We start from the raw sequence: 24656 nt of genomic DNA, 5'->3' as shown, positions 1-24656 counted from the left end.
GCAGACAATTCAGAAAATGCAAATGAACGGTTTTTATTTCACAATGCACAGCACATACAGTAGCAGCAGTCAACAGGGAACAGTTTAACAACATAACGCCATTAAGAGCACGATACAACACTGAATCGGTACATGACAGCCACTGATGTCAAAAATAACATTCAAGGAAAAGCACACATTGTCAAGAATAACTTGCCAACGCACGACGAGGTGCTGGAGTGGACACGATTTCGACTGAGCGCTGAGGATCAGGAGCCGCAGAACTGAAGACAAAAGAAAAAACACCAAGTTAACAAAATACGGGCGTTGCAGAATGGATTCACTTGATGTGCTAAATAAAAGTGAAACTTTTAAACATGGTGCTTGAATAAAGATAAATACAAACACGATGAAAAGCAATGAGAAAACAAAGATAGATCCCTGTCCCGCCGCTCCAAAAAACTCCAGAACATACGTTCAGCCAAATAAGAATTCAATTCCATTGAAGAACCAGCCTCTTAAGAGTTTGCTTTTCCATTCAACAAAAGCACAACGAAACGAAAAGCAGCAATGTAGTTAATATATGCCTGTTCCGGGCAAGAATGTGTGAAAAAGCAGGCAAATCGTGTCGTCTTAACAAGTTACACAAATATTAACAGAATAGCGGAAGGTAGGAATAAAATTTACCGTTAAAAAACACTTTTTCATAACTGGTATCCCGTTCTTGAAATCCTTTTGGCACCTGGAGAAATGAAAAGCTAACGAATTAGTCAGTTTAATCGTGACAATTTTTGTTATTTTTTGTTATAACGAAAAACGTTCTTATAGCCCCAATCCGCAAAAGGACATTACACAGCTAAGGACTTTAAAAAGCAAATATTTGAAGAAAAACTACAGCCTCAGACACCTAGAGATACCATATTTTAAAAACAAGTTGAATGAAATTTCAATGAATGATAGTATAAGATACTTTATACAAACTTTTCAAACTTCGAGAGCACGCCCAAACGGACAGAACACTCATTTTGGCGTCCTAAAACACAAAGAAAAGAGAAAAACAAATACAATTAACAAGAGCAACAACAACAAAATACTTTCATCTTGATTTCCCCAACTGAAATTTGATTTTTTGCACTTAAAATCAGAAAATTCAAAATAAAACGCAAACGCACCTCGAGCCGCACCAGCTCGTCCCGCCGCCATCTTGCCGAGCGCACCTGTGGAACAGGTGGACGGGGCGTGTCCGCTGAGGAAGGTCACTCTGGAGGCGGGCTCCGGTCCTGACGGACAGCTGCGGATTCTGTTACAAGGGCTTCAACACTGACGTTACTGGAGATACATAGAAACTTCAACTCACCAAATCATACATAAAGTATATAACGGCTAAGAATTTTCGGACGGCCTAGTACAGCGACATTCCCCAACGAGGTCTGTCGGGGTCGTTTAGCTTGCGGCCAGCTGACCGAATCAAGAGAAATGTGCTGGATAGGGACCCCTGCCGCTCCTAGTTAGGACTGCACCTCTCTTTCACTGCTAGTGCCACACCCGTCCTGCAGGTGTCTCAGTGGTATAAGGGGCTGCTTTTTAGAATTCAGTTCATTACTATTCATTCATAAAGGACTTAAACCCCCCATTTTCCCTGTTTTGGAGGGCCCCGAAAATGGAACCCCCCAAAACGGCCGGCGTGGTAGAGAACAGCCACCTACACAAACTCACCCCGACAGCACGAGAGCTACACCCGGGGCTTAGATCTCAGACTGACGGGGAGGCTCGGGGCTCGTCTTTAACTCCCCAGCGTCTCTGGAAGTCGATCCAATTGTCTGGACTTTAGAAAGTGCCCGATGGGTTAGCCCACGGAGCCACCAGGCCGGCCACGCAAAAGACCGGCCATGTGACTCTCTTATTCAGTCTTAAGCCAAGTCACACTTCCGAGACGAGGCGGTTCAAGCCTTAAGGCTAATGAGACGCCGTTGTAATGTATTTTTCTAGCCTTTTTGTGCAACTGGTCACGACTTGCTTATCTTTTCTAATAATAGTGAAAAACAAAGTATCACAATGTGCAGTAGAGTTGGAGGAGCCTGTATGTCGTGTGGCAGACGTGAAGCCTGACAGGTTAAGATGTTGATGTTTCTTTTATTCTTTTAACAATACGTCTGAAATGATTCTAAAAACATCTGTTTTCTAAAACAAACGAGCGATTCAATTAATCTAAATGTTTTATATCCCAGCTGGTGTTTGGGTAGAATAGCCCTTTAGTTCCTTTATACTAATAGTTGTCACAACATGATCCATTTATATTTCCACGGGCTTTTGACAAGGTTCCGTATACTGTATTATATACGTTTAGTGTCATACACTGTACACACAGGTTATGCAGTGAAAGGTGGGGGTACCACTGTCAATGAGTGATGTACAGTACAGTAATCAGAGGTGAGACTGGCTGTCAGACAGCAGCAGTAAAATTCGTACTCCATGATTCAAAGCTACTGTAAAAGACGGGAATTATGAAACTGTTTCTGGCGCAAGGTTGACGCTAATTTCTAACCTTTTACTATTCATGTTCTGAATCCCTTTGGGTGAATTAATTATCTGTAAATTGAGTTGAAAACAATTCGTAAATGTCCAGTTAAAGTTTCACGGTTACTTCATCAGCGGCTAATTTAAAAGTATGGAGTGGGATTGTACTCCAAATGACTCGTCTTTGAAAGACTGTGTGTTCAGAGCGGAGACGGCCAACTCCAGGATCCAGTCCGTGTTTTAGTTATTTCCAACTAATTAAAAGTCAGGTGTGATTAATCTTGTATCAGCCTTCAATTGGTCTCCATTAAAACTGGTTCTGGCACCTGTGTTGCGTCTTTGCATTTAAGTAGCGGCTTTGCGCCCATTGCAAGGTTGACGTTAATATCTGACCTTTTACTATTCATGATCTGAATCCCTAGGGATGAATGAAGAATAAGGTTACCTGATCACATCTTCCATACAAAAATATGGATAAAGACGTTTTTACAACACGGATATGTGTTAAATTATTTTATATGAAAATAAAAATATTTTAAAATACTTCCGAGGTCCGCATGTGTGAGACAGTAAGAGTTTCCAAAGTTGTTTTGCAGATCTGTCATGAGCTACCTAGGTCAACGTAGTACATAGTGCTACCTGTTTTTTTTTCACATTTCCGAATTTGATATTGAATTTGAAAAAAAAATATATTACAACAACGAACACAGGAAGTTAATAATTCTGATATTTTTTAAATATGTGGGTCGAAAGACGGGTCGAATCTTTAAATGGCCCTTGATTTGCATATTTAAAACGGACAACATGTGAAACTGATTACTTCTTCAGGATTACAAAAAATACTGACACGGCTAGGAAAAAATAAGACGTGCTCGTTAAAGCCTTTTTTAAGAACATGCAACTGTTCGCTAATGTTCGCTTTTTAAGGCTAAACCCGCACCTCTTGTGATTACAGTATGATATTGGGAGTCCAACTTAATTTTCCTGTTCACACAAAGGCACAGAAAATACTGGTAATAAATGTAAAAGCTACCGTCCCCCCGGCAAACAGAGAAACACAATTGCAGATATTCTTATCCTCGCATCCATTAATTTAGTTCTTGAACTTCCAGTGGGGTTAGAGCGGGCACAGTCGCCGGACAAGGATCACTCGAGAAAGAAGGCGCTAACTAATCAGACCTGTTCGTTACTCAGACGCCGTTGTAGGGGGGGGCAGAGTGACCTCACACCCCCGAATAAATAAGGCGCTGTATCTCGGAAAGAAAAGCAGCACAAACGCACCTTACAAAGTCACACACCGGCACAAACGCATCTTCACGGAGCTTTTTCCGCGTGTATTTGAATGCAGCGTGTTTCGGTAAATGTGTAACCAATAAGAATACAATTACTTTACACGCAGGAATAATTGTGGGCTCATTCTTTCTAGTACACACACCATACCTTCGTTTTTTAGACTGCATCATCTCGTGAAGCGATAAAACTAACAATACATTTCCGCATAAAGGTTTTAACAATTTTGAAACCCCTTGTAGTTCTGAATAAAGTGGCAAGTTAAAACAGGTTTTAAATAATTCCCCGAATGCGTGCTCGTCTCGATAAGGTTTCCAGATAAGGACCACGGGACTTTGTGAATCCCAGAGAAGTGTTTTTTTCCCCAATTTCATGTTCTTTTATTTTAGGACTGAGTTCTAGTTAATGTATAGGTCTAAATCTAGTGTCCGGGTTTCCCGGAGGAAAATACTGTACGTAGGCCAGGTGGTAACCTACTCCCCTGGCTATCTAACGGCTACATTACTGTACTAGCTGGAGAACGAACTAGTTAACTCATTATTGTAGCTAAACAATATTATCCCGAACAAGACCTACAGTATGGAGGATAATAGCTATCCATAACAAATAGTTTCATTATACACGAGTCATCAAAAATGTGAAAAAAAAACTTGATACTTTTTTTTTGCGCTAATTGAGGCAGTAAGTCGTTTTTTCACTTTGAAATTTAAATGGCAAGCCACAAAAGAGACTTCGTATTTGTCTGTGAACCGATGATTCACCTGCAAGCAAACTGCGTTTTTTTCTATGTTCATTAATAACGTACTGTAGCTCTCAAAGGTCCAAAACTCTTAAGGCGTGAGATATGCGGTTGAAAATTGCGATCGCATGCTAGTTGTGTTTCTGGTTTCTTTTATTCTCGAACGAACGGTTAATTAACGGAATTCACGCGAGTCTTGACAGCAAGTTTAACGATTTACAATCGTTACTTCGCTTTTTCAAACTCGACCTTATGCAAATGGGGGAGATTCGCTCCCAATGAGACTTTACAGTACGTACCATCGCGGCTGCCGGCTGGCAAATCAGCCTGTGGTCCGCTCCTCTCCGAAACAGTGTCTCATCATGGATTTCTGTGAACAGGTTATCGGCGCTCACACAGTACTCTGGGCAGGCGTCCCCCCCTGGCCTCTATCCAATTGCGGGGAAACCCCGAGTTTTGTTCAGAAGCTTTTGCCCGGCGCCGCCATGCTGCGGATCAGGTGTGTTGATTGATGGGATTCGATCATTCTGATCAAGTCTCGCGGCCCTGGTGTCTCGGCCAGTTCGCAGTCTGAGACGAACACTAATTTTCCTAATCTTCTGAATGCAAATGACAAACAAGGGAACAGACCCTTGTATACATTAATAATAATAATAATTGCTTACACTTATATAGCGCTTTTCTGGACACTCCACTCAAAGCGCTTTACAGGTAATGGGGACTCCCCTCCACCACCAGCAGTGTGCAGCCCCACCTGGATGATGCGACGGCAGCCATAGTGCGCCAGAACGCTCACCACACATAAGCTATCAGTGGGGAGGAGAGCAGAGTAATGTAGCCAATTCATAGAGGGGGATTATTAGGAGGCCATGATTGGTAAGGGCCAATGGGAAATTTGGCCAGGATGCCGGGGTTACACCCCTACTCTTTTCGAGAAACGCCCTGGGATTTTTAATGACCACAGAGAGTCTGAGGAAATGTCTTGCAAGTTTAGTTTTTTAAGGGTGCCAGGACTTTTCTAGACAAGAACCACAATAACCCCGAATGCTCTCAAAGAGGATCATTTGGTATGATCTCTGCATGCCACAGTGATATTGCCCACTGAAGTGGAGTAGTGGGCATGCTCTCTAATGCATCACAGTGATCTGCAGGCCTCAGCAATAGCAGGTTTGGCTCATGTCAGCCAGTCACACCAGTAGCTATTTCACCCCGCAACTCATCACTTGTCACCTACTGTACCTCAGCAGGTGTGAGCCCGATCAGTACCTGGATGGGAGGCCTCCTGGGAAAGCTAAGGTTGTTGCTGGAAGTGGTATTAGTGGGACAGGTAGGGGCACTCACCCTGTGCTCTGTGTGGGTCCTAATGCCCCAGTATAGTGACGGAGACACTTTACTGTAAAGAGGCGGCACCCTTTGAATGAGATGTAAAACCGAGGTCCTGACTTTCTGTGGTCATTAAAAATCCCAGGGTTTTTCGAAAAGAGTAGGGGTGTTACCCTGGTGTCCTGGCCGAATTTCCCCCTGTTCTTTACCAGTCATAACCTCCTAATCATCCCCATCTCTGACCCGACTTCATCACTCTGTTCTCCTCCCCCCTGAGAGCTGGTGTGTGGTGAGAGTACCGGTGCACCTTCCCATCCAGGTGGGGCTGCACACTGGTGGTGGAGGAGGAGAGTCCCATTACCTGTCAAGTTCTTCGAGTGGAGTGTCCAGAAAAGTGCTATGTAAGTGTGACTAATTACATAACATAACACATAACACATAACATTACATAGCACTTCCTCCCTGAAGACACCTGGAGCTTAGCATTGTGCACATGCAAGTGAGGATAGTCTTGACGGAGCTGCAGGGCAACTGTGCAGCTGGTGTCTCAGGTTTGCTGTGAAAACTCATGTGTGTATGGTGGGGGACGGATATGGGGGTTTAACTTTTCTAAGACATTGTTTTGTTTTTGGTTTCCTCAATCAAGTTTTAATGTAAATAATGCACAGTTGCAGATGGAGGATCTGCCAAGACCCTTGATACCTTTATACGCAGTTGCTCATCTGTTTCTCCAGCGTAATTCATGGTCAAATCGCTTGTAGGAACATAACAGGAAAAAGTGCACCAGAAAGGCCAGTCAGTGTGCCCTGTCTCAATTTCTGCTTGGTGTTTTTTTTTACCACACTGGACGTCAAAAATCTCTGGGAAAGGTTAATGAGAATAAAAGAGTTTGTCTGATTTAGAAAAATCACGTTTCGGGACAGCTTCTGTACCAGTTGAGGATTACTCTCATGGTCATAGGGATTTCCAAGAAGAGATGTTCTTGATTTATGCTTGAGAAATCCCCAAGTAGTCAAAAGCAAATCATTTTGTAGGTTATACTGGCTTCTTATACTAATTACAGGATTGAAAGAATTCACCCGCACATTAGTCTGAGTTTACCTGGTTTAATATTGTGTTGCTACACTAACATTGCTATTTACAGCTCTGTACCTACTCCTTATTTGTATCAGAAAAATAAATGACATTTTAATCTCATATATAAAGATACATTAAATACAAAGCAGTGTAAAGATCATTCTTTTGCAATGGATTAATGATGACAATTTAAATAAGATGAACAAAAAAGGCTCAGAACAGAAAATATGCTTTTGATTTTTTGATCATGCATGATCACATATTCATGATTCTTCCTGATGAAAAAGCCCTTCCTAGACCAGGTAAAGAACCATGTTTTGCTCTAATTCATTTTATTGAAATATATACACTTTAAACTATTCAGGAAAAGATCAGAGGTTTCAGGGTTCCTCCAAATGGAAAAAGAAAATCAGCTTTTCACAATCTGAATAAATGCTGTTTACATGTACATTTATGTTGTTATTATTATTGCTGATTCCTTTTTCAATCTTTTTTTTAAAGTAGAAAAATAAAGCTCTGTTTTACCATCCAGCTGGTTAAGAATAAATCTCTTAATCAAACCTTTTGTTACCTCTCCAGCTGTCTTAAATATTTCATAAAAAAGGACTTAAATCCTAATCCCTTCCGATTTAACCTTCAGATTTCTCAGACTTGAAAAGCATTGATTTAGTTAAGTGTCCTGTTTTTTTCCCTTTCCTGCTGTAGTTTTTACACATTTTACTCTGGTTGTCAAGGCGACTTGCAAGCTGTTTTGGAATCAGAAAAGACAGAGAGACCGGATGAATTATCTTCATAGACAAACCTAGATTTTACAATATAGAACAACACAGTTAGCGTACAGTACCTGCTGTGAATGACGGCACTGTGCGTGAATGAAATCAGATCGTCTCTGCGTTTTTAGCATGCATGGCAATGTGTCTGTTTATTGAGCAATGAAAATTCACAAGGCTTCTTTATTTTAATAAGTCTCCAGACTGCTATAATAATTAAGTACTCCACTTCATTAGCACAGAACTCTTTATTTTGTGCAGAAATGGTAACTTAAAATCTGATCTAAATTCTATGTAATGTACACTACCACCCCAAGCCTGCCCTAATCACACATAAACACACATATGTCTCTATCAGGCCACCTGCATCCATTCAGGTGGGCTCTACATTCGCATGTCAAATCCCACAGCCAAGACCTCGATGCTGACAGACATTCGTGAAAGGTGTCTCGGGTTCACTTCCTCTGGAGAGTCCGGGGCTGTGCTGGAAGTTCAGTTCCGTCTATTCCCAGCACTTTGGGTCCACCTCAAGCTTCAATTTGTTTCGGTCCTGACCCCCTCCCCCCGCCCTGGGGGCTGCATTTCACATCTTCGTGGCAGCCGCCGCCTCACTGACGACGATCGCTTCGAACCCGGGGTTGTCGATTCCTTTCTTCCCGCCGGTGCTGTGCCGGTCCCCGTTGTCGAGGCAGTAGGCACAGTGAGGTGTGGGAACCAGCGCGGTCTTGTGGAAGTTGGAGAAGTCCACGCGATACTTTCCTTCCTTGGTGCGAGAGACGATGGGCAGGAAGCTGTAGCCCCACTGGATCTCCATGGGGATGAAGGAAGTTCTCACTTGGCAGGTGGAGCTCGTGTTCTCCGCTGTTCCGTCCAAGAAGACCACCAGCTCGAAGTCCTGCTTGGAGATGGTGTCCTCGGACATTTCGAAGAACGGGCTGGTCTTGTCAATGACGTGGTAGAGGGTAAGGGGGCAGACGAAGAACAGGTTGTCTTTGCCGGCGTCCACCATGAAATCGATGTTCACTTGGTCCAAGATCACAGTCTCCCCTTCAGGAGTTACGGTGGTCCGGAGAAGCTTGCCATAAATCTGGCTCCCGATGAGGAGGGTCTTCCTCAGATTGGCCACACGGATGAGGAGGCACAGCTTGCCCCCTTTTTTGCTGATGACGGCTGTGCGGCTGAAGTTGATGGTCTTGGCTCTCTTTTTGGGAAGGGATATCTTTGACAAGATAATGCCGCACATAAAGCAGTTGATGATCGCGCCTACAACCGCCTGGATGATGACAAGTGTGACTGCCAGGGCGCAGTGATCTGTAGTCGCTCGGTAGCCATATCCAATGGTCGTCTGGGTTTCCAGAGAGAAGAGGAAAGCGGTGGTGAGGCCGTAGACGTTAATCACGCAGGGGGTATGATTACTGGGGGGATTCTGCTCCGTGAGGTCCCCGTTACTCATGGCGATTCCGTACCAAAGCAACCCAAAGAGGAACCAGCTGCCGGTGAAGGACGCCACGAAGATGAACAGCACGTACCTCCAGCGGATCTCTACAATCGTGTTCCAGAAGTCCTTGAGTAAGGCAAAGTGGCTGTGGTACTCCACGTTGCCGAACTCGATGTTGCAGCGCCCATCCTTGGACACCAGCCTGGTTTTCCTGACCTGGTGCTCAGCCAGCTGCTTGCGCAAGCACTTCTGGAAATACCGGAGCATCCTTAGCCTGGGAGGGGTCTCGGCCTAAGAAGCAGAAGAGAGGTGGCAGGTGAGGTCCAGTGCATTTTCATCACATCGGAATGAGAAGTAGGGTGGCCCGGCGGCGCATTGCTTAGCATTGCTGCCTCGCAGTGCGGGGTCCTGGGTTCAATTCTGGTCCTGGGGTGGTATATGGAGTTCGTATGTTCTCCCTGTGTTCACATAGGTTTCCTCCCACAGTCCAAAAACATACAGCTAAGTTAATTGTCTACAGGGAATATTGGCCCTGGTATGAGTGTTTGTACGTGTCTGTATCTTTGTGTCTACCCTGTGTGATGGACTGTTGTCCCACCCAGGGTGTACCCTGCCATGCACCTGTTGCTTGCCGAGATAGACTGTGGCTCCCCCTGCAACCCCGAACTAGAAGAAGCAGTTAGAAAATGGATGGATGGAAAGTGGGAAGTTTGGTGCCAAGGAATTTGGCTGTGTTCTTCCCCAATGCCTTACACTATAAAAGAATAAGGGATATAACACTTTTTACTGATAAAGAACTACATACATCCTGTCTTGCCTGCATTCAGATTACTCCGGTAAGCTTTTTCATTGATGCAGTGCTTTTTTAATTTAAAATCACTCAGAACTTCTGGTGTTATGAATGGTTGTGCTATTTGTTTTTATATTTAACTGAAAGAGCCCTGAGGTTATTTGGATTAAACACCACTGCCATCTGATTTTACTTTAATAAACGACAATGTGGAAAATCATGGCATCTCACATTATTTCCATGAGGTTGTGCAAGCCAATATTATTTGATCAGACATCAGCTTGTTTTCCCAAAGTAATGTTTAAATGTGTATTGTGTAGAAAATATTCTGCAGATTCACAAACTGAAAAATAACTTGATTTTACTCTTGTTCAGGCTATTTTATTGTGGAATTTATCAAAAGACATGCACTTAACGATGAAAAGCAAGAGACGATGCCTCATCTTAAATACTCAACGGTCTTTTGGTGGGAAGCTAAAAGTTGCCTTTTGATAATGACATAACGCAATCGAGCCTCTTAACAGCCGGACGTTACGCACAAGTAAAGTATTATGCTGTAAGAATTCTTGAAACACAAAAAAAGTGCCAGAGAGGTATTTCCTGAGCATTGTGACCATGAGTTTAAATTAAAATTAAACCCTAAGTGAAACTAGAGCGCAGGTCACTGAACTTCCCATAAAACTAATGAGGCAAAACCCGTTATAGAATTAAACTGGGCTGTTCTTTCCCTGACCTGTTCAGGAGGTTTTAAACTGAAGTACTGTGGGGTCAGAGTTATTTTTACAGCAACAACAGCAACAACAACAAAAAAAGAGTGCAACTTTCACGAGCGTTCTACAGAAACAGAAAAACACAGATCAGCGTTATTTGGTGAGCTAGGGTAAAAGCGAATATTGAAGCATTTTCACATACCTGCTGCCTGAGAACCACTCAGCAGCTCTCTCCAGCGACTGATTTAATTTGCTCGGGCTTCTCGGTTTCTTGCCCCCAATCAGGGGTGCTGCATGTGCTGCATATTTTAATCCCCAGTGAAATTCCTCTAATCCAGGGCACATGCCGCAGTTTAAATGCCCCGGCACCGAAAGACGGACCTCGTTTAAAATGAATCCCATCAGCAGCGTGGACTTCAGACCAGAATCCAGCAAATGCGCCCTCCCTCCTTTCCACCGTCTCCGTGATCGCAAGCACCCCACCTACTCCAGTGTGTTTCCCAGATCTACATTTCTTGGCAGCACACAGGTGAGAACAGCGCAGCACCTTGGGATCAGACTGGGCAGTTGACGTATTTCTGAGGAGATTAGCAGCAGAAGTAGGTCGAAACATACTTTACAATTCTGTCAAAGGCCTCAAAGTGCCAAGCTAGAAAACCTTGCACTCATTAAGCCTGTAAAAGGACGATGTGGTAATTGCAGTTACTTGAGTTTTCTTCCCTTTTTTTCTGTACAAGGCTTAATAAAACAAGCTGTACAAGGAATAAAGGAATAAAATAGATCTCCCGTAAATCCCCTTTCTTTCCTTTACCTTCTGACACATCGCATTTCATGGAAAGAAATTACACCCATATTGCGATGCCTAGATGTGTCTTTTATTATTCCGCAGTTCCATCAACCCGACCAGACCAACTCATCGACAGAGTCTGTGGATTGCGTTTCACAAGCAATTAATTTCCTGTGAGAGAATTCAGAAGGAAAATGACCTCGGGCGACGTTTATGAGGCTGACTTTCATGTCTGAAAACAGCCTTCCTGCTTCTTCAGCGTGTTCATATCATTTGATTTTTTTATTGTTGTTCTTTAAACCAAATAACTAATTTGGCTGTATTTTAGGCCAGACCTCAGTTAGCCTGAGCAGCAGAAACGTCTGGATATTTTCTCAATGGTTCTGCCAACATTGTCTGCAACATTTCTCTACTGAAATGGATAAACTGGGTTCAGCCCATTTCTTTACAACGAATGCTAGAAAACGGAGGCACAGAAGGAGCTGTTGCCAATAGTTGCTCTCTAGAGTTTTCATGTCAGTGGCTTCATTTTTCTATAAAAATATGAAAGAGATGTTAGTTGCATCCAATTCTGACTGGGAGGTTATGATCTTGAAGATTCAACCCCAGTTAGACTGCAAACTGCATCAGAAAAAAGTTCTTCTGAATGCAGAGCTGGCATTACTGAATCACTGTTCAGGGCACGAATTAATGAGCGCCAGTTGGTGGATGCTAATTGGCATGGTTGCAAATTAAGTCACAAGACTGGATAAATGGTACTGTATAACCTTTGTAAGTCCTTGCGACTTGAGTCGTTAATGGAATGGAAGACATACTGTATTTGGATGCATGGCAAAACACCAGGCTTGCAGGAGAGTGTCAACCCCAAGACTGGGTACAACACAGATACTGTACTCTAAAGATTTTATTTACCCAGATCAAAGCATCAGGTCTGCCACTGCATAACTTTGCCAGCAGTTCTCACTGTGTGCTCTTACAATGGTAGTCAAAGGAATTTGCCCTGTGGGAGTTAATACTGCCGACTAAAACCATTGCATTCTTATCTTCTGTTTAATCTGTTATTGTAACATTAATTGGAAGCTTTTATTTGAATTTGTGGGATTGCAGTAGGCTGTCGGAAATCTGTAATGAATGCTTAAGTTCCTGTTTATTTGTTTGCTTTAAATCCGTGTTTTATAATAGGATCACAAATTGAATAGAACAGTGTGGGCTAGTGATCTAAACTAAAATAACAGAATCAATTTTTGACTTGATCTTGAATACAGCACGTTTTAGCACAGACTCAGACAGCGCACAAATCTTTCCTTCACCAGTTCTTACAGAATCCCACATTGAAAGACAGAGTGAAGTTGTGGGTCCAAGCTTTCAGACTCAATCATCTGTATACGAACGGCAGGACTTTAGTTTTCCAGGATGTTTCTATACCCGCTCTGTATAAGAGCTCTTTTTGTTGTTTTAGCAGGTGGGAGGTAAGTGCGTCATTTTTGAAGAAATGCGACTACTTTATATCCAAATATAAAAGCACTGGCGAACACGCACTTTCAGCGTGTATGTAGCCAAAGTGAAATGTTTAATCTGCTTTATCTCTTTATCTCAGTTTAAAAAGCTAAGATCTTTCACGTACAGTACGTCTTGTTCCAGCTCATCTTACTGGAAAAACCTATACTTTCATGTCCTCTCTAAGTCACATTACTTTTCCACATTGGGTACTTGTCCTTCTTCTCCAATCCACGTTCCTCTGCTTTTGTGCACACTTAAATGATTTTGATTTGGCCACCTACTCAGCTACCTACCTTGGATGCAAAATCCCAAATTGCCTCACTTACTTCTGTAAAATCCTTGCTCAAGAAGACACTAGTCTCTTGAAAGAAAAGGGATAAAAAGCCTGGATTCTGTTTTTTACATACAACACACTTACACAAGAATGTATTTAGAGTAACAGATAGGTGTGATTAAACAAAAAGACTAGTGGGTACATTGTAAAGCTGCTGAACAGACAACACTACTGTCCTCTTAGATCACTTTTTGAAATGTATGGTACATGAATCCTTTTCAATTTCCAAAAAAACCTCTGGATTAGCCTGTGCATCCTTCAGGATTCTTCTAGACCACGGCAGTAAGGGTGTTTTCCACTATAGGGTCAACACACATCTGTGAGATCAGCTGTAGTGACTACAGAAATCCCTCCCAAAGGTTTAGCATATACATCATAGATTAATTCTGATGATCATGAATGTATTGAAATTAAACAATACAACACCATTCTGTTGCACCAATATTATACTATACTTTATATACTATCATAATAGCATATAATACACCACTGAAAGTCAAGTAAGGCACTGACTGAAAAACAATGTATGATATTTTGTCATAGCACTCAAGGAAGAATCTCCTGTTTTGAATTCTATGTTTAGCTTTGCATCTCTTACTGGCAGCCTTAAAAATCCCCATAAGTCATTTAAAAACTCAAAACACTTTGTGCAAAAACAGAGGGATATTTTACAGATCAGGTCCCGAGCTAAACTAGAAGTCTGGCTTCTAATGAACCCAACGCAAACGTCATTAAAATTCAGAAATTGGTTTACCTTTTTTTTTAAAAAAACAACAAACCCAAACAGATAATGTCAAGGACACAAAAGTGGCAGCAGCAGAAGTTACTTCTCTCCTCCTTGAGCCTCTGTGAGCTGGTTTGGTCACTGGGTCTGTCCCGGCCAGGAAAATAAATAGGTGTGTTTCACCTGAGTTTCCAGAAGTGCAGAGTCAGAGTACTGAGTAGCTGTGGCTTTTATAAGGCCCCAAAGTGGCTTTGAACCAGTTTTAGCGATATTTATACGCGCATCGCTGCTCCCTATCAATCATCTTGATGTTTACGCCACAAACGCATGACAGCCAGCTTCAAGAACTGCTGTGGTTTTCCTCTGATGCCCCTGTCCATCTCAAGGGTGGATGCGGTGAGGTTGAGATTAAACAACAGATAACTGTTTAGTGACTTTGGGCTGGTATCTTGTCAAAATAATGAAATAAAGACTTTGTAAAGTAGCCAAGTTTTGCCACGTGCTACAGGTAAGGAACCTGGGCAGAAATTCAGATGGAGCCTCCGGCTGTGTTATGCTAATGTTTGTGGAATGATAAAGGAGAAAAGGCCATAAAGTTCCATTTAACTTAACCAGGGACTGACCGACTACAGGCGCAGCATGGTTTTATTCAGTTTGAAAGTTGGCAGCTATGTGGTTTGAAAAACAGGAGACAAGTACAGCACTCTGTTAAGATTTTCAGTAAGAACTTTTTTAATCTGAGGTATGTGGGGACAGTGAAGAGAGAGCTGTACAGAGGGGGATGCAGAGGATCACTCCTAATTTCCAGTGATTTTCCAGTGCTGTTATCCCATGACCTCAAGGAAATGTCATCAATGGTTGAGATGGCCAGAGATTGTCACACTGCCAGTGGCATTGCATTTACTGTGTAGCGTTCAGAGGTGGTATAGTACTACTGCTACTGGAGAAAAAAGAGAAAGCTTTTACTGAGAGAAAAAACATTGAGAAGGAGAAGAGGTCACAAAATTAGCACAGTTCAACACAAGGGCAGAATACTCGCCACCGTCTTCTTGTAACGTAAAAGACCAAAACTAGCTTTACCAGCAAGGTTTCAGTTTCTCTCAAGTTTGCACACAGCCTTTCTGCAGGGATTTTCTTCCCTTGAATGAGCCCTGTACCCAGTGGTCTTCTGGGGCCACATGTGTCTCTAGAAGAGTTTGAAAGGTGAAGGCGTTGGGTTTGCCGGCTTCTAGCGTCCACTTTCATGGTCTGTTACTGCTGCACAGGTTCTGAAAAGGAGAAGGAGAGTATCGAGTTAAAAAGTGAGTTTCGGCAACGCACCCCAATAAGAAATTCAGGTCACGTATGTGCCTCCATACAGACATATGTTATTAAGAAGGAGATGAGAAAAGAGAGAGAGGTGATGAAAGAGAGGCTGGTGTTTTAGTATGTCATCTGTTTCAAGATCCAAAAGATAAACTCTATTTAGTTTTCACATATCCTATAATTTCTACATATTTCCAGTCTTTGAGGTCTTCTCTGCCCAGATTCAGGTCTGTGTCAGTGGTATTAGGTAGTTTTCCCTAAACACTGCTAGAAAATAAAAAAAATAACGATACAACGTGCAATACTGCATTATTTCAAACACAGTTTCATGGTTTATGTTCATGTTTTTAAAGACTCCCTTTATTCTAAATATGCTTTCCACTCTCATTAATACGTATTTCTTGTTCTTGTGAAGATTTGTGCTCAAAATCATGTGTTTTTGGTTGATGAACAATAGGTTTCAAAGCTGTAAGTCCCTGACTTACTGTAAATTTCTAGAATAAATATTTTCGACACATTACGTTCTTGAATAAAGTAATCTTTAATCCTCAAATAATCTTTAAATATAACATGTCTTTTAATTAGCAGTGTGCAGAACTACCAGGTGAGCTGGAATAAGTTTAACAGTGGATGTCTGTTATCGTGAGGCTTCTGCGTCAGAGAAAAATACACAACTTCTGGAGAGAAGCAGCCAGTATAAAACATTTTTACATGAACTGTATCAGGGGCTGTTATGAAAGGCATTCTTTCCAAATTTAGTTGGCTGGTAGTGTAATATGGATTACAAGGTGTGTGTGTATATGTATTGTTGCATGCCTAGGACTATTGTTTGTTTCTAAAGTTTATTTATTTTATGTTGAGTGTTGTTTTTTGTAGAGTGTGTGATGATGCCGAAGACCAATTTCCAGCCTTTTGGATGGACAATGAAATGAAATCTTGAAGCAGCCGCGTTCCTGCAGGCTGTCAGACCTTGGCTACAGATATGTACTGCCCAGTTGTGATGGTGGGACTTTTGCCTCTACAGGTTTGAAAACCATGGACCTGCATCATGGCCTTGTCACAGGTTGGACCTGTCGCTGTGTACAAATCAGATGTATTTCCGTGGAGCTCCTGTTACCTTTTCCACTGATACACCCTGGTAGATCGTACAGGCATGTATAGAAATATCACCTGATTTGCCGTTAATGGTTAATCCACATGGATTGCTGCAGCAGACTGGGTGAGTGGGCAGGGGCTCTGGCCTCATGGCCAAGAGGTCGTGGGTTAGATTCCTGGCTGGGGTTCTGCTGTTGTCCCCTTGAGTGAGATGTCTCAGATTCCAGCAAAATACTTAGCTGAGTCAATGATTAACTATCTCAAGACTCTTTTTAAGTCAATATTTGTTGGATGACGGATGTATGATATGCATACATCCATAGGTATGAAATATATATTAACCAATATGAGGGCAGTTCAGTTTTCAAAATGGATTCTTTTAGGTTCGTTATAGCTCCGTGCTGCCAAATTGCCCTGGTCAGAAGACGCTTCGCCATTCATCTCAGAAGCTTCGTATCGGCTAGAACACGAGGGCTTAATGAGATCACGTCAGGCAGGAGATGAATTGCTGAGCTGCAGGGTAAAATGTTAGTTTACCATTATTCCCGAATGAAGGGCATTCTGGTACTTTAAGTGCGCTATTAGACATGCAATCCACAGGGGCGGTTGTGGTTCAAAGAGTTTTGGGAATCAGGGTGCATGGGTAATACTGGGAAAGTGTGTTTAAAAGGAAACAAACAACCCAGTGAAGGTTTAAAACAGACATAGCTGCCACAAACAAATGCCTGATGGATGCCTGCTCAGAAAACAAGGGAAAGGGGGTGAAATCCGTTTTAATTAATTTAAACGAGGGCTTAAGTGAACTTTACTGGCATTTAACCTTGGCAGTTTCAGCAGTCGAAGGTTTTGAACGTTTCGTGGTGCTGCCCGGGTTTATTTTACGGTCGGGGAGGTGGGGATGGCAGGGATTAGACGAAAACATTTTGCTGAGCTCCCGTTTCTTAAAGCCCACACACTGGTTATTATGGAACCGAGTCACTCGTAGCCCCGGGAGGCCTGTACAGATAGGGCACACTTTTAGATCAAATATGAAACTCTACAGTATTTCATTGCAAAATTGTACAGTCTCTCTCAGGGCTTCACAGTGAAATACAGTGCTGTTGCGTCTGGTTGTAGGGAATGGTGCTGGGGCGATTTCGAAGGCTTATTGTCTCCCTGTAATGGACATATTTTGTGAGGGGGGTGGTGCAGTATCTTCTGAAGATATCCAGGACCCAGCTAAGTGAACAGAGAAAACCAAGAAAACAGACGGAAAATTTGGAATGTCTGTGATTCGCTCTTCATTGTGATGGGAGCTCTTTTTAGTAGGAATGCGTGATGCCAACAACCGCCTTTGTATGAACACTGTGGGCCGTGCGGACTCTGTGAATTGAACACGGCAGAACACAGACATGTCGCAGGACATAGGACAGCACCCTTGGGAACAGTGGTGACGTCGAGGTACAGCCAGCACATTTACTGCAGCAAATTAAATCAGATAGCAGCAGGGTAGGTGTCAGGTCCTTTGCCTAAGTACAAGAGGAAAAGGAGACATTAAGGGTTCTGTAGTTCTTAATAGCCACTGCGGTGACACACTCTGGTCTCAGCTGATGAGAAGACAACATGAGATTTCGTTATTTGCCGTTTCTACACCCACTTTCTTCTGAACAATTCTTCTGTTCCCTCTTGATAAATCTTGTAGACTTACCTCAGAAAAATTCTGTTATCCTTTCAGGTATTACTCCATCTGTGTTGGATCAGGTAAATCTGAAGAGCTTTGAAGTGGCCTGTTTTCTTTGACATCTGTTTTCTTTGTTGTGGTGTCATCTTGTGCAGATATTGGCATTTCCATCTGTATGGAATTATGAGTAGGATAAGGAACTTAAGTAGGCAAGCACGTTGCAGGTAGACTCGGGTGCTGGGAGACTGATTATAGTCTTAGACAGGAGCTGTTCTTTTCTCATTCAAATCCAACTTTGCAACCTTGACCCACAGTGGTCTTGGTAACAGAAATAAGGCACGTTATTTAGTGTGCTAACATTGACGGTGGACATTTTGTTGTAGGTTTTTGAACACATTTCTCACGAGCGACATTGCTTCAGTGGCAGAACATTAATTTCTCCGGAGGCAGGCGGCAGGGCAGAGTTTTATTGATAGAGGCTGGAACAGAGCCTTCAGAGGGTTTTATAAAAAAAAGTGTCAAACGTCTGAACAGGCAGCTCCTGCTCCTGGATCACAGTGTTCTCATTCTCCGTGCGCAGTCATCTCCTGGCAGTGATTTCACTGACCGCACTGCCAGTACAGCAGCTTCCCTTGCACATTCGAATTGTAGCCCATGTGTAGCCTTGCACAGCGCACTGGGAATTCTCAATGCGATCTCTGTTGCGGAACAAAAAGTTGAATATGCGACCAAGTTATTCATTAATGAAATCATCACTTGCCGCTGTCAGTATTTGTTAAGCTTTACAGCCCTCTTGTAGAGTGACAGGCCGTCCAGAGAGGTTTTATTAAATACGCAGAAATACACAATATTAGGTTGGTTGATTTTTTTCCCTGTAGATCATGTTCTATGACGATGTATAAACTGCTCTATCCCCCATTCCTCTTCTGCCACATGCTGTACCACTGCTCTCCAGGAAGTGTCACTCTGCAGTCTGTGCACATGGTGGCTCCACACAGGCAAAGGGACATTGGCTGCTTGCGACAGAAGCAGAAAGCCAGGTTCAGTGCCGAACGACAGTCTATCCTCATGCTACTGTGTTGTCCATTTGATTCTGAAATGTCATATTCACTCACTTTGAAAGTAATAATAATTCCTTAGATTTACTGTATCTAGCGCTTTTCTGGACACTCCACTCAAAGAAGTTTACAGGTAATGGGGATAATTGATTAATTTAGCCTACAGATTATTTAATTGAGATATTTGCCCTTAAAATGTGTTTTAGCCATTGAGTAGTAAACAAATGTTATAAACTATACTCCAACTATACAGGGTCATTGTTTCCAGATTAAATATAAGGAATAGTGTCTATAAGAATGCTCGTATTACCTGTATTTGACACAATGCCATTCCAACCTGTGTAAATACAGCACTAACTGATAACCAGTACGAAACTGGTTCTGTATAAAGCTATGGGGAAGCATAGCTGAGCTGAACTACCAAAAAATGCAGAAACGAGTAAAAACTCAAGCCACTGGTCAAACTGGAGGCTTGACCTCCAATCTTAACTCATCAACAGCTCATCAAGAAAAGAACAAGAAGGCACCAAGACAAGTCAAGTACAGCACAGGTTTGTAATGAATGTGGGTGGGAAGTAGCAGCATCAGTAAAAAACACCTGAACCAGTGGACACAAGCGGTTCACTAGGAATGACAACACCCAAGATTAAAATGTCATGAAAGGATTATGGAGCGAAATTTTGGCTTAACCTGCTTGGCTGAGGGCTGACCTCCCAGCCAGAGCTGCAGAGGTGGAGATGGGGTGCGAGAGACATGCAAGAGAGAGAGATAGGGATCTCGTAGGTATTTATAGCGTTTTGGAAGAGCAAATGGATGTCAGCCGCGATTGCTAATTACTGACGGCTGAGTCTGATTGAACTTGGTTGTTGTCATCCCTCCTGAACTTTCGTTATAAACTCCATAAAGTAAGGGGAAGTGCATTTAAACTGAGAACAGTAGGCGCTTCTTTGCACAGAGGGAAGTAGGGGTCTGCTCGGCAATGTTGTCGTAATAGAAGAAACCAAAGAACTGAAGGAGAAGCTGAACGGGACTCTCAGATCACCAATCAACTCGTAACCAGACAAGTTAGGTGTGCTGAACTTCCTCGTGTTCTTAATAACTCAGGTGCCTGTCCTGTGTGTAAGAAATTTTAGCTGAGAAAAAGAAAATGTAATGAACGTGCGATCCGTCATGTTCCATACAAACCTGTTGGAAATATTATTCAGGCACATAAATCAGATCCAATTCGCTGCTTTTCTGTGGAAGGAAAAGCTCTTCAATTGGTTGGCTTTTTAAAAAGTGCAATGATGCTGCGGTTTTCTTTTTATGATACGTGGACTCAGCATATTTTTCCTTTGAGATCTTGAGGGACTTTGGATTTTCTCACTCATTCTCTCTCTCTCTTTAGGTGCCTGTCAGTTAATTCCAAGTGTCGGGTAAATTGACAGCAGGATCAGTCACGACCAACGAAACAAAAGGGGAAGTCGGTGCCTTTTAAAGAAAAAACAAACTCATCCAAACTGAGGGGAGCGCTCAGGGAGATGGCAAGTCATTCTGCGCCCCGCTGTGCTCAGATTAAAATTGGCCTTTGTCTGATAAGGGCAAAAGATGGCCGAGTCTTGAACGTTTCCAGGTTGCAATGGAGTGACAGAGTGAGATGATCGATATCCTTTCCCAAGCTACCAGTTCGGACTGCCTCTCAGCTCCCTGGTATCCGGAGGAGGTGTTTCACTAACGCAGAGAAAAAAGCAGCACACGTGCCCCTCGTCTGTTGGACTTCCCCGCAGAAGCAGGGTAGAAAAGCACAGTGCTCAGAATGAAGAAAAGGCACCACTTCAATGAAGATTTTTTAAAATTTTACTCAACAGACAGGTTCTCCCTAGAGTACTGAGGCCAAAGGAGAGCTGCACACTAATTTACCCATCAAAGCCTCCCAATCAATAAGCCAACTCCAGCCACTAATTACTGCGACTACTTCTTCAATCATCAAGGTGGCCTCTTTCCGATGAAAAGTCTAAGCAGATGACATTTGAGCAAATAACATTTGAGCTACCCTGACACTCAAGTCTTGTCTCCAGGGCTGGTGGGGGATCTGACGAGTGGGAATTAGAGGCGTTTGTCCAGATTTTGCGCCTGTGCTGCACGGGCACAATACAGCAGAATGAAATTCTGCTCCTGCTGCGGCTCAGAGATGTGCATTATGACGCTTCATAAATTCATCGCTGCCATCTCAATTATTCCGCGGATGATGCGCAAGTGTTTGATAACCTTGCTATTTAAAACTGCATGGATATCTTGAGGCCAGCCCTGGAGCCCCCCCGGACCCCCGCTCCACAGAAGCTCCTGCGTTGAAGTTTTTTTCAAACGTATTCCTGGTCTTTTTTATTTCACAACAGCCGCGGCAGGGTGATTGATTAAACAGCACATCTCCTCTCTCTCTCTCTCCCCCCTGTTCTTTCTCTCTCCTCCATCTGCACTTTTTCTTTCTCCCCTACTTTCTGTTCTCTGCCTGCAAATTGAGGCAATCCCACCCCCCACCTCACTCCAAGTACTGTAACGCGTGTGTGAACACACACACACACACACGAGAGAGAAGGACTGGGACAGAGGAGCCGGGAGCAGCAGCCGCAGCAGCAGAGGAGATCCTGAGGCTGAAGGCAGAGGCTGGAGAGAGTGCGTGGATGAAGGGGGTCAGTGCCACACAGACTCGGCGATGCGCGGCCTGCAAGCTTCCTCTGCCGGGAACTGGAGGTAAGCCCTGGGCGTCTCAGCTGCCCCCGGTCAGAGAAAGAGTGCGTCTCTGTTCCCCACGTGCGGAGCCTCGACTTGTCTTGCACCGTGCAGGGTACGTAGGGAAACGGCGCTCAGCTCCAGGACAGAAAAGTAGCCCCGTTTTTGAAGATGAAAAAGAAGCAGAGACACATGTCCAGATGGGATATTCTAATGTTTCTTGCTGTTACCGTATAAATGTGCCTTCCTTTCTTTCTTGATATCGAAGAGTGCTTTGTGGAACATCTAACACTTCAGTGAGGGGGCTCAGTTGAAAATAATCTATATATAAATCTTGGAAGTTAGCATTGTAAAGGTATTTAAACCTTACTAAATACATTTTTTTCCCTTGTGATGCAGTTGTAGCTCAGTAGGGCTGGTGGGGTGTGCGTCCTTCAACTTTACCTTTTGAAAGTTTACCGCAGTGAATTTACGTGGCAATTCTACAATATTAATGTGATCGTACAGGACTGTACTTGCATGTCTTTTGACTTGACCATGATTTCACTGGGATTTACTACACTGTATTGTGCATTTGCCATAGTTAACCTTTACAAAGGACCTCTTAAGGGAAAAAGTGTAAATTCATAAAATACCTCCTTAATGAAGAAGTAGGCAGTGTCTTTATGTATTACAAATCTAAATCCAGCATTCTAAACAGGAAAATTAGAATATACAGTATATATGTTTTAATTTAAATATTCTTTTTCAGAGCACATTGGATTTCACATCAGATCTGTTTTCACAATCATACAAAATTCATTTGAGCCACTTTTAAGCGGATGTTGTTATCATGTATAAAGAGAGAAGAAAAAGACATCTCTTATCTTACAGGAAAAGCAAATTGTCATTATTCGTCCTGTTTTGCAGCTCCGGAATTAATAATTTTCCGCTGTGACATACTGTACTAGCAGTCTCTCAGGACATATTTCAAACTGCAGTCGTTCGTCTTTTAACCCTCTCTTGATCGAAGTATGATATCATGTTGGTTATTCAGAAGTCATTTTTGTTTTGTGTCAGCGAAGCCCATCTGAGTTGAGCTGAAGAGCAGAATTTAATGAACTCATTCTTATAAAGAGCTTTAGTCAGTGTGTGCTTTCGAAGTCATTGTATTCCTCATTTGTGATGGTAGATTTTACAAACGATAAGGATTCTCGACTGCTTGGGAAGAACACAACCCATATTGACCACTAAGTCAATGGACCACAATTTAAAGTAGCACAGAAGCAGCTTATGGCAACATAAGGCCATTCCTCTTGACCATAAATTGTGTTACAGTTAAAGCAACTTAATTTAAAAAGGGATTTGTCTCCCGTAAAATTGAAGTTCCATGTTGCGGGGAACAGATATTAATGCAATTTTCAGGTTAAGAACACACAGTGCCCAGCCTGTTCTGCAAGCAAAAAGGAACAGCTCTAAAAGGGGAACGAAAATCAGATTATTTCATAAATTATTAATCGAAGATATTTAGTTGATAAGAAGGACGCACCAGGGAAAGCATACGGTCTGTTTTAAAGTGGTACAGGTTTTTTTTTTGCAACAGTACATTCTGGTCAGAGGCTCATTTATCCCTGTGGAATAAATTACAGATCTGCTATTTTTTTTCTGCTCCTTAAAATCCTGCCCTGAGTTTTTCCGCTGTTAATCTTTCGTAGTAGTTTTTAGGCTGACTGCATGGTAACTGACCTGTGATAATGGCTATACATGGAAGATTAGCTCTGAGTTTCTGCAAGCTTTCGCAATTGAAGATATTTCTACGTTTCTGAAAACTGGCAGTCGCAGAGGTGACTACATTGATTGTACCTTCATAGCACACTATGACAGAAGAGCAATCTAAGATGAAAGATTTCCATTAATGATAGTGGAACTGTATTTTACCATACTTTATCATATTCTATTTTAAACTATTGCCTTTGTACAGTTTGATCGGAACTTACGTCTTCTATATTAGGACTTTCTCTTGACGTTGTTCTCGACACAGCATATAATTCTTTTTTCTAGATCAGAAAAGCTGATGAAATACTGTAAAACTGCTGACAGCTTTTCAAATGGCGTCTCTCTTTCTTTCTGCATTACCTATTGATATGGAGATCAGCGTGTATCTGAAATGAGTGCTTTTTTTCCTTAACCTTTTTCCATTGGGGAAGAAAGTCCACCTTAGAAATTCTGAGCTCACATGAAGCGAAAATGACACATTGTTAGCTAGGTGCACCAGCAGCCACATAATACCACAGCGATCGCCAGAGGTGAAAGAGAGAATTAAGGAAATATCTCTTGCTGCTCTTTGAATGTATAAGCAGCTTTAGTGTTTAGAATTTAAGACTGTATCCCTCTGCCTTGTTGTTGTCACTGTTTCTAGTCAGGCTTGTGTCCTAAATAAGTGAACACTTCTCTTTCCCGAATGAAGAGGAGTAAAAGCCTTTTACTTCGCATGTGTGGGTCATCTCTCCCCCAGGACTCTTACCACTGCATAAGGAGGGACCTGCATTATTGAGGCTCAGTCCCCTCATCTCATTCAGGGGCAAGACAGCTGAAGGGCTTGAAGGAGACACAGCTGTCAGAGGTGCTGGAAAGGTGGGCTTACGCACCCCCTGGGCATTACGTTTTGCTCTCTCCCTGTCATACTCCCGTTTCCTGAGCAGAAGAGTCTGGCTGAGGGCGTGAGGAAAGCCTAAAAATAACCGCAAAGAAGCAGAAAAAAACAAAATGAAACCTTTGGTACAGTGCTCACAGGTGTCATTGTCTTTCGGTTCCACAAATATTTCAACAACAGTAGCCGGAGAAACTCGAATTAAACGTGAATTAAACGGTG

General features: G+C 42.6%; 2 protein-coding genes and 1 long non-coding RNA gene across 4 annotated transcripts in view; 1 reads left to right on the top strand and 2 right to left on the bottom strand.

Moving 5' to 3' along the window:
* Positions 1-17: 17 nt before the first annotated feature.
* LOC148641180 (ATP-sensitive inward rectifier potassium channel 1-like) lies at positions 18-14229 on the bottom strand. 2 transcript variants are annotated; one of them, XM_088620209.1, is made up of 6 exons: positions 14009-14229; positions 4825-9418; positions 1152-1308; positions 961-1012; positions 667-721; positions 18-263 (listed from the first exon to the last, which is right to left on the bottom strand). In XM_088620209.1, exon 2 carries the CDS (start codon positions 9398-9400, stop codon positions 8279-8281), a length of 1122 nt encoding a protein of 373 aa, XP_088476335.1. In that variant the 5' UTR covers positions 9401-9418; positions 14009-14229; the 3' UTR covers positions 18-263; positions 667-721; positions 961-1012; positions 1152-1308; positions 4825-8278. The 2 variants fall into 2 exon arrangements, with proteins under 2 accessions (XP_088476335.1, XP_088476336.1); XM_088620210.1 differs by lacking the exon at positions 14009-14229 and adding an exon at positions 10836-12229 and having other exon boundaries at positions 4825-9424.
* A 6068-nt stretch (positions 14230-20297) lies between these two features.
* The window catches only part of kcnj5 (potassium inwardly rectifying channel subfamily J member 5), a 19520-nt gene continuing 15161 nt past the window's right edge, over positions 20298-24656 (top strand). The window contains exon 1 of the mRNA XM_088620208.1: positions 20298-21826. The gene's annotated coding sequence lies outside the window, so the exon portion shown is untranslated. The remainder of the gene's footprint in view (positions 21827-24656) is intronic.
* The window catches only part of LOC148641178 (uncharacterized), a 26646-nt gene continuing 23857 nt past the window's right edge, over positions 21868-24656 (bottom strand). The window contains exons 6-7 of the long non-coding RNA XR_015930484.1: positions 23822-24515; positions 21868-23659 (exon numbers count right to left, since the gene is read on the bottom strand). This is a non-coding gene — a long non-coding RNA (uncharacterized LOC148641178). The remainder of the gene's footprint in view (positions 23660-23821; positions 24516-24656) is intronic.

This window comes from Lepisosteus platostomus, chromosome 25 (assembly GCF_059453375.1).
Source record: "Lepisosteus platostomus isolate fLepPlt1 chromosome 25, fLepPlt1.hap1, whole genome shotgun sequence".
Taxonomy (NCBI): Eukaryota; Metazoa; Chordata; class Actinopteri; order Semionotiformes; family Lepisosteidae; genus Lepisosteus; species Lepisosteus platostomus.
Note: the sequence above shows the minus strand (reverse complement) of the source record. Positions and strands in the feature narration are given on the sequence as shown.

Excerpts from the sequence above, each read along its gene's own strand:
- LOC148641180 (XM_088620209.1), bottom strand. The coding sequence starts at position 9,400 with ATGCTCCGGTATTTCCAGAAGTGCTTGCGCAAGCAGCTGGCTGAGCAC.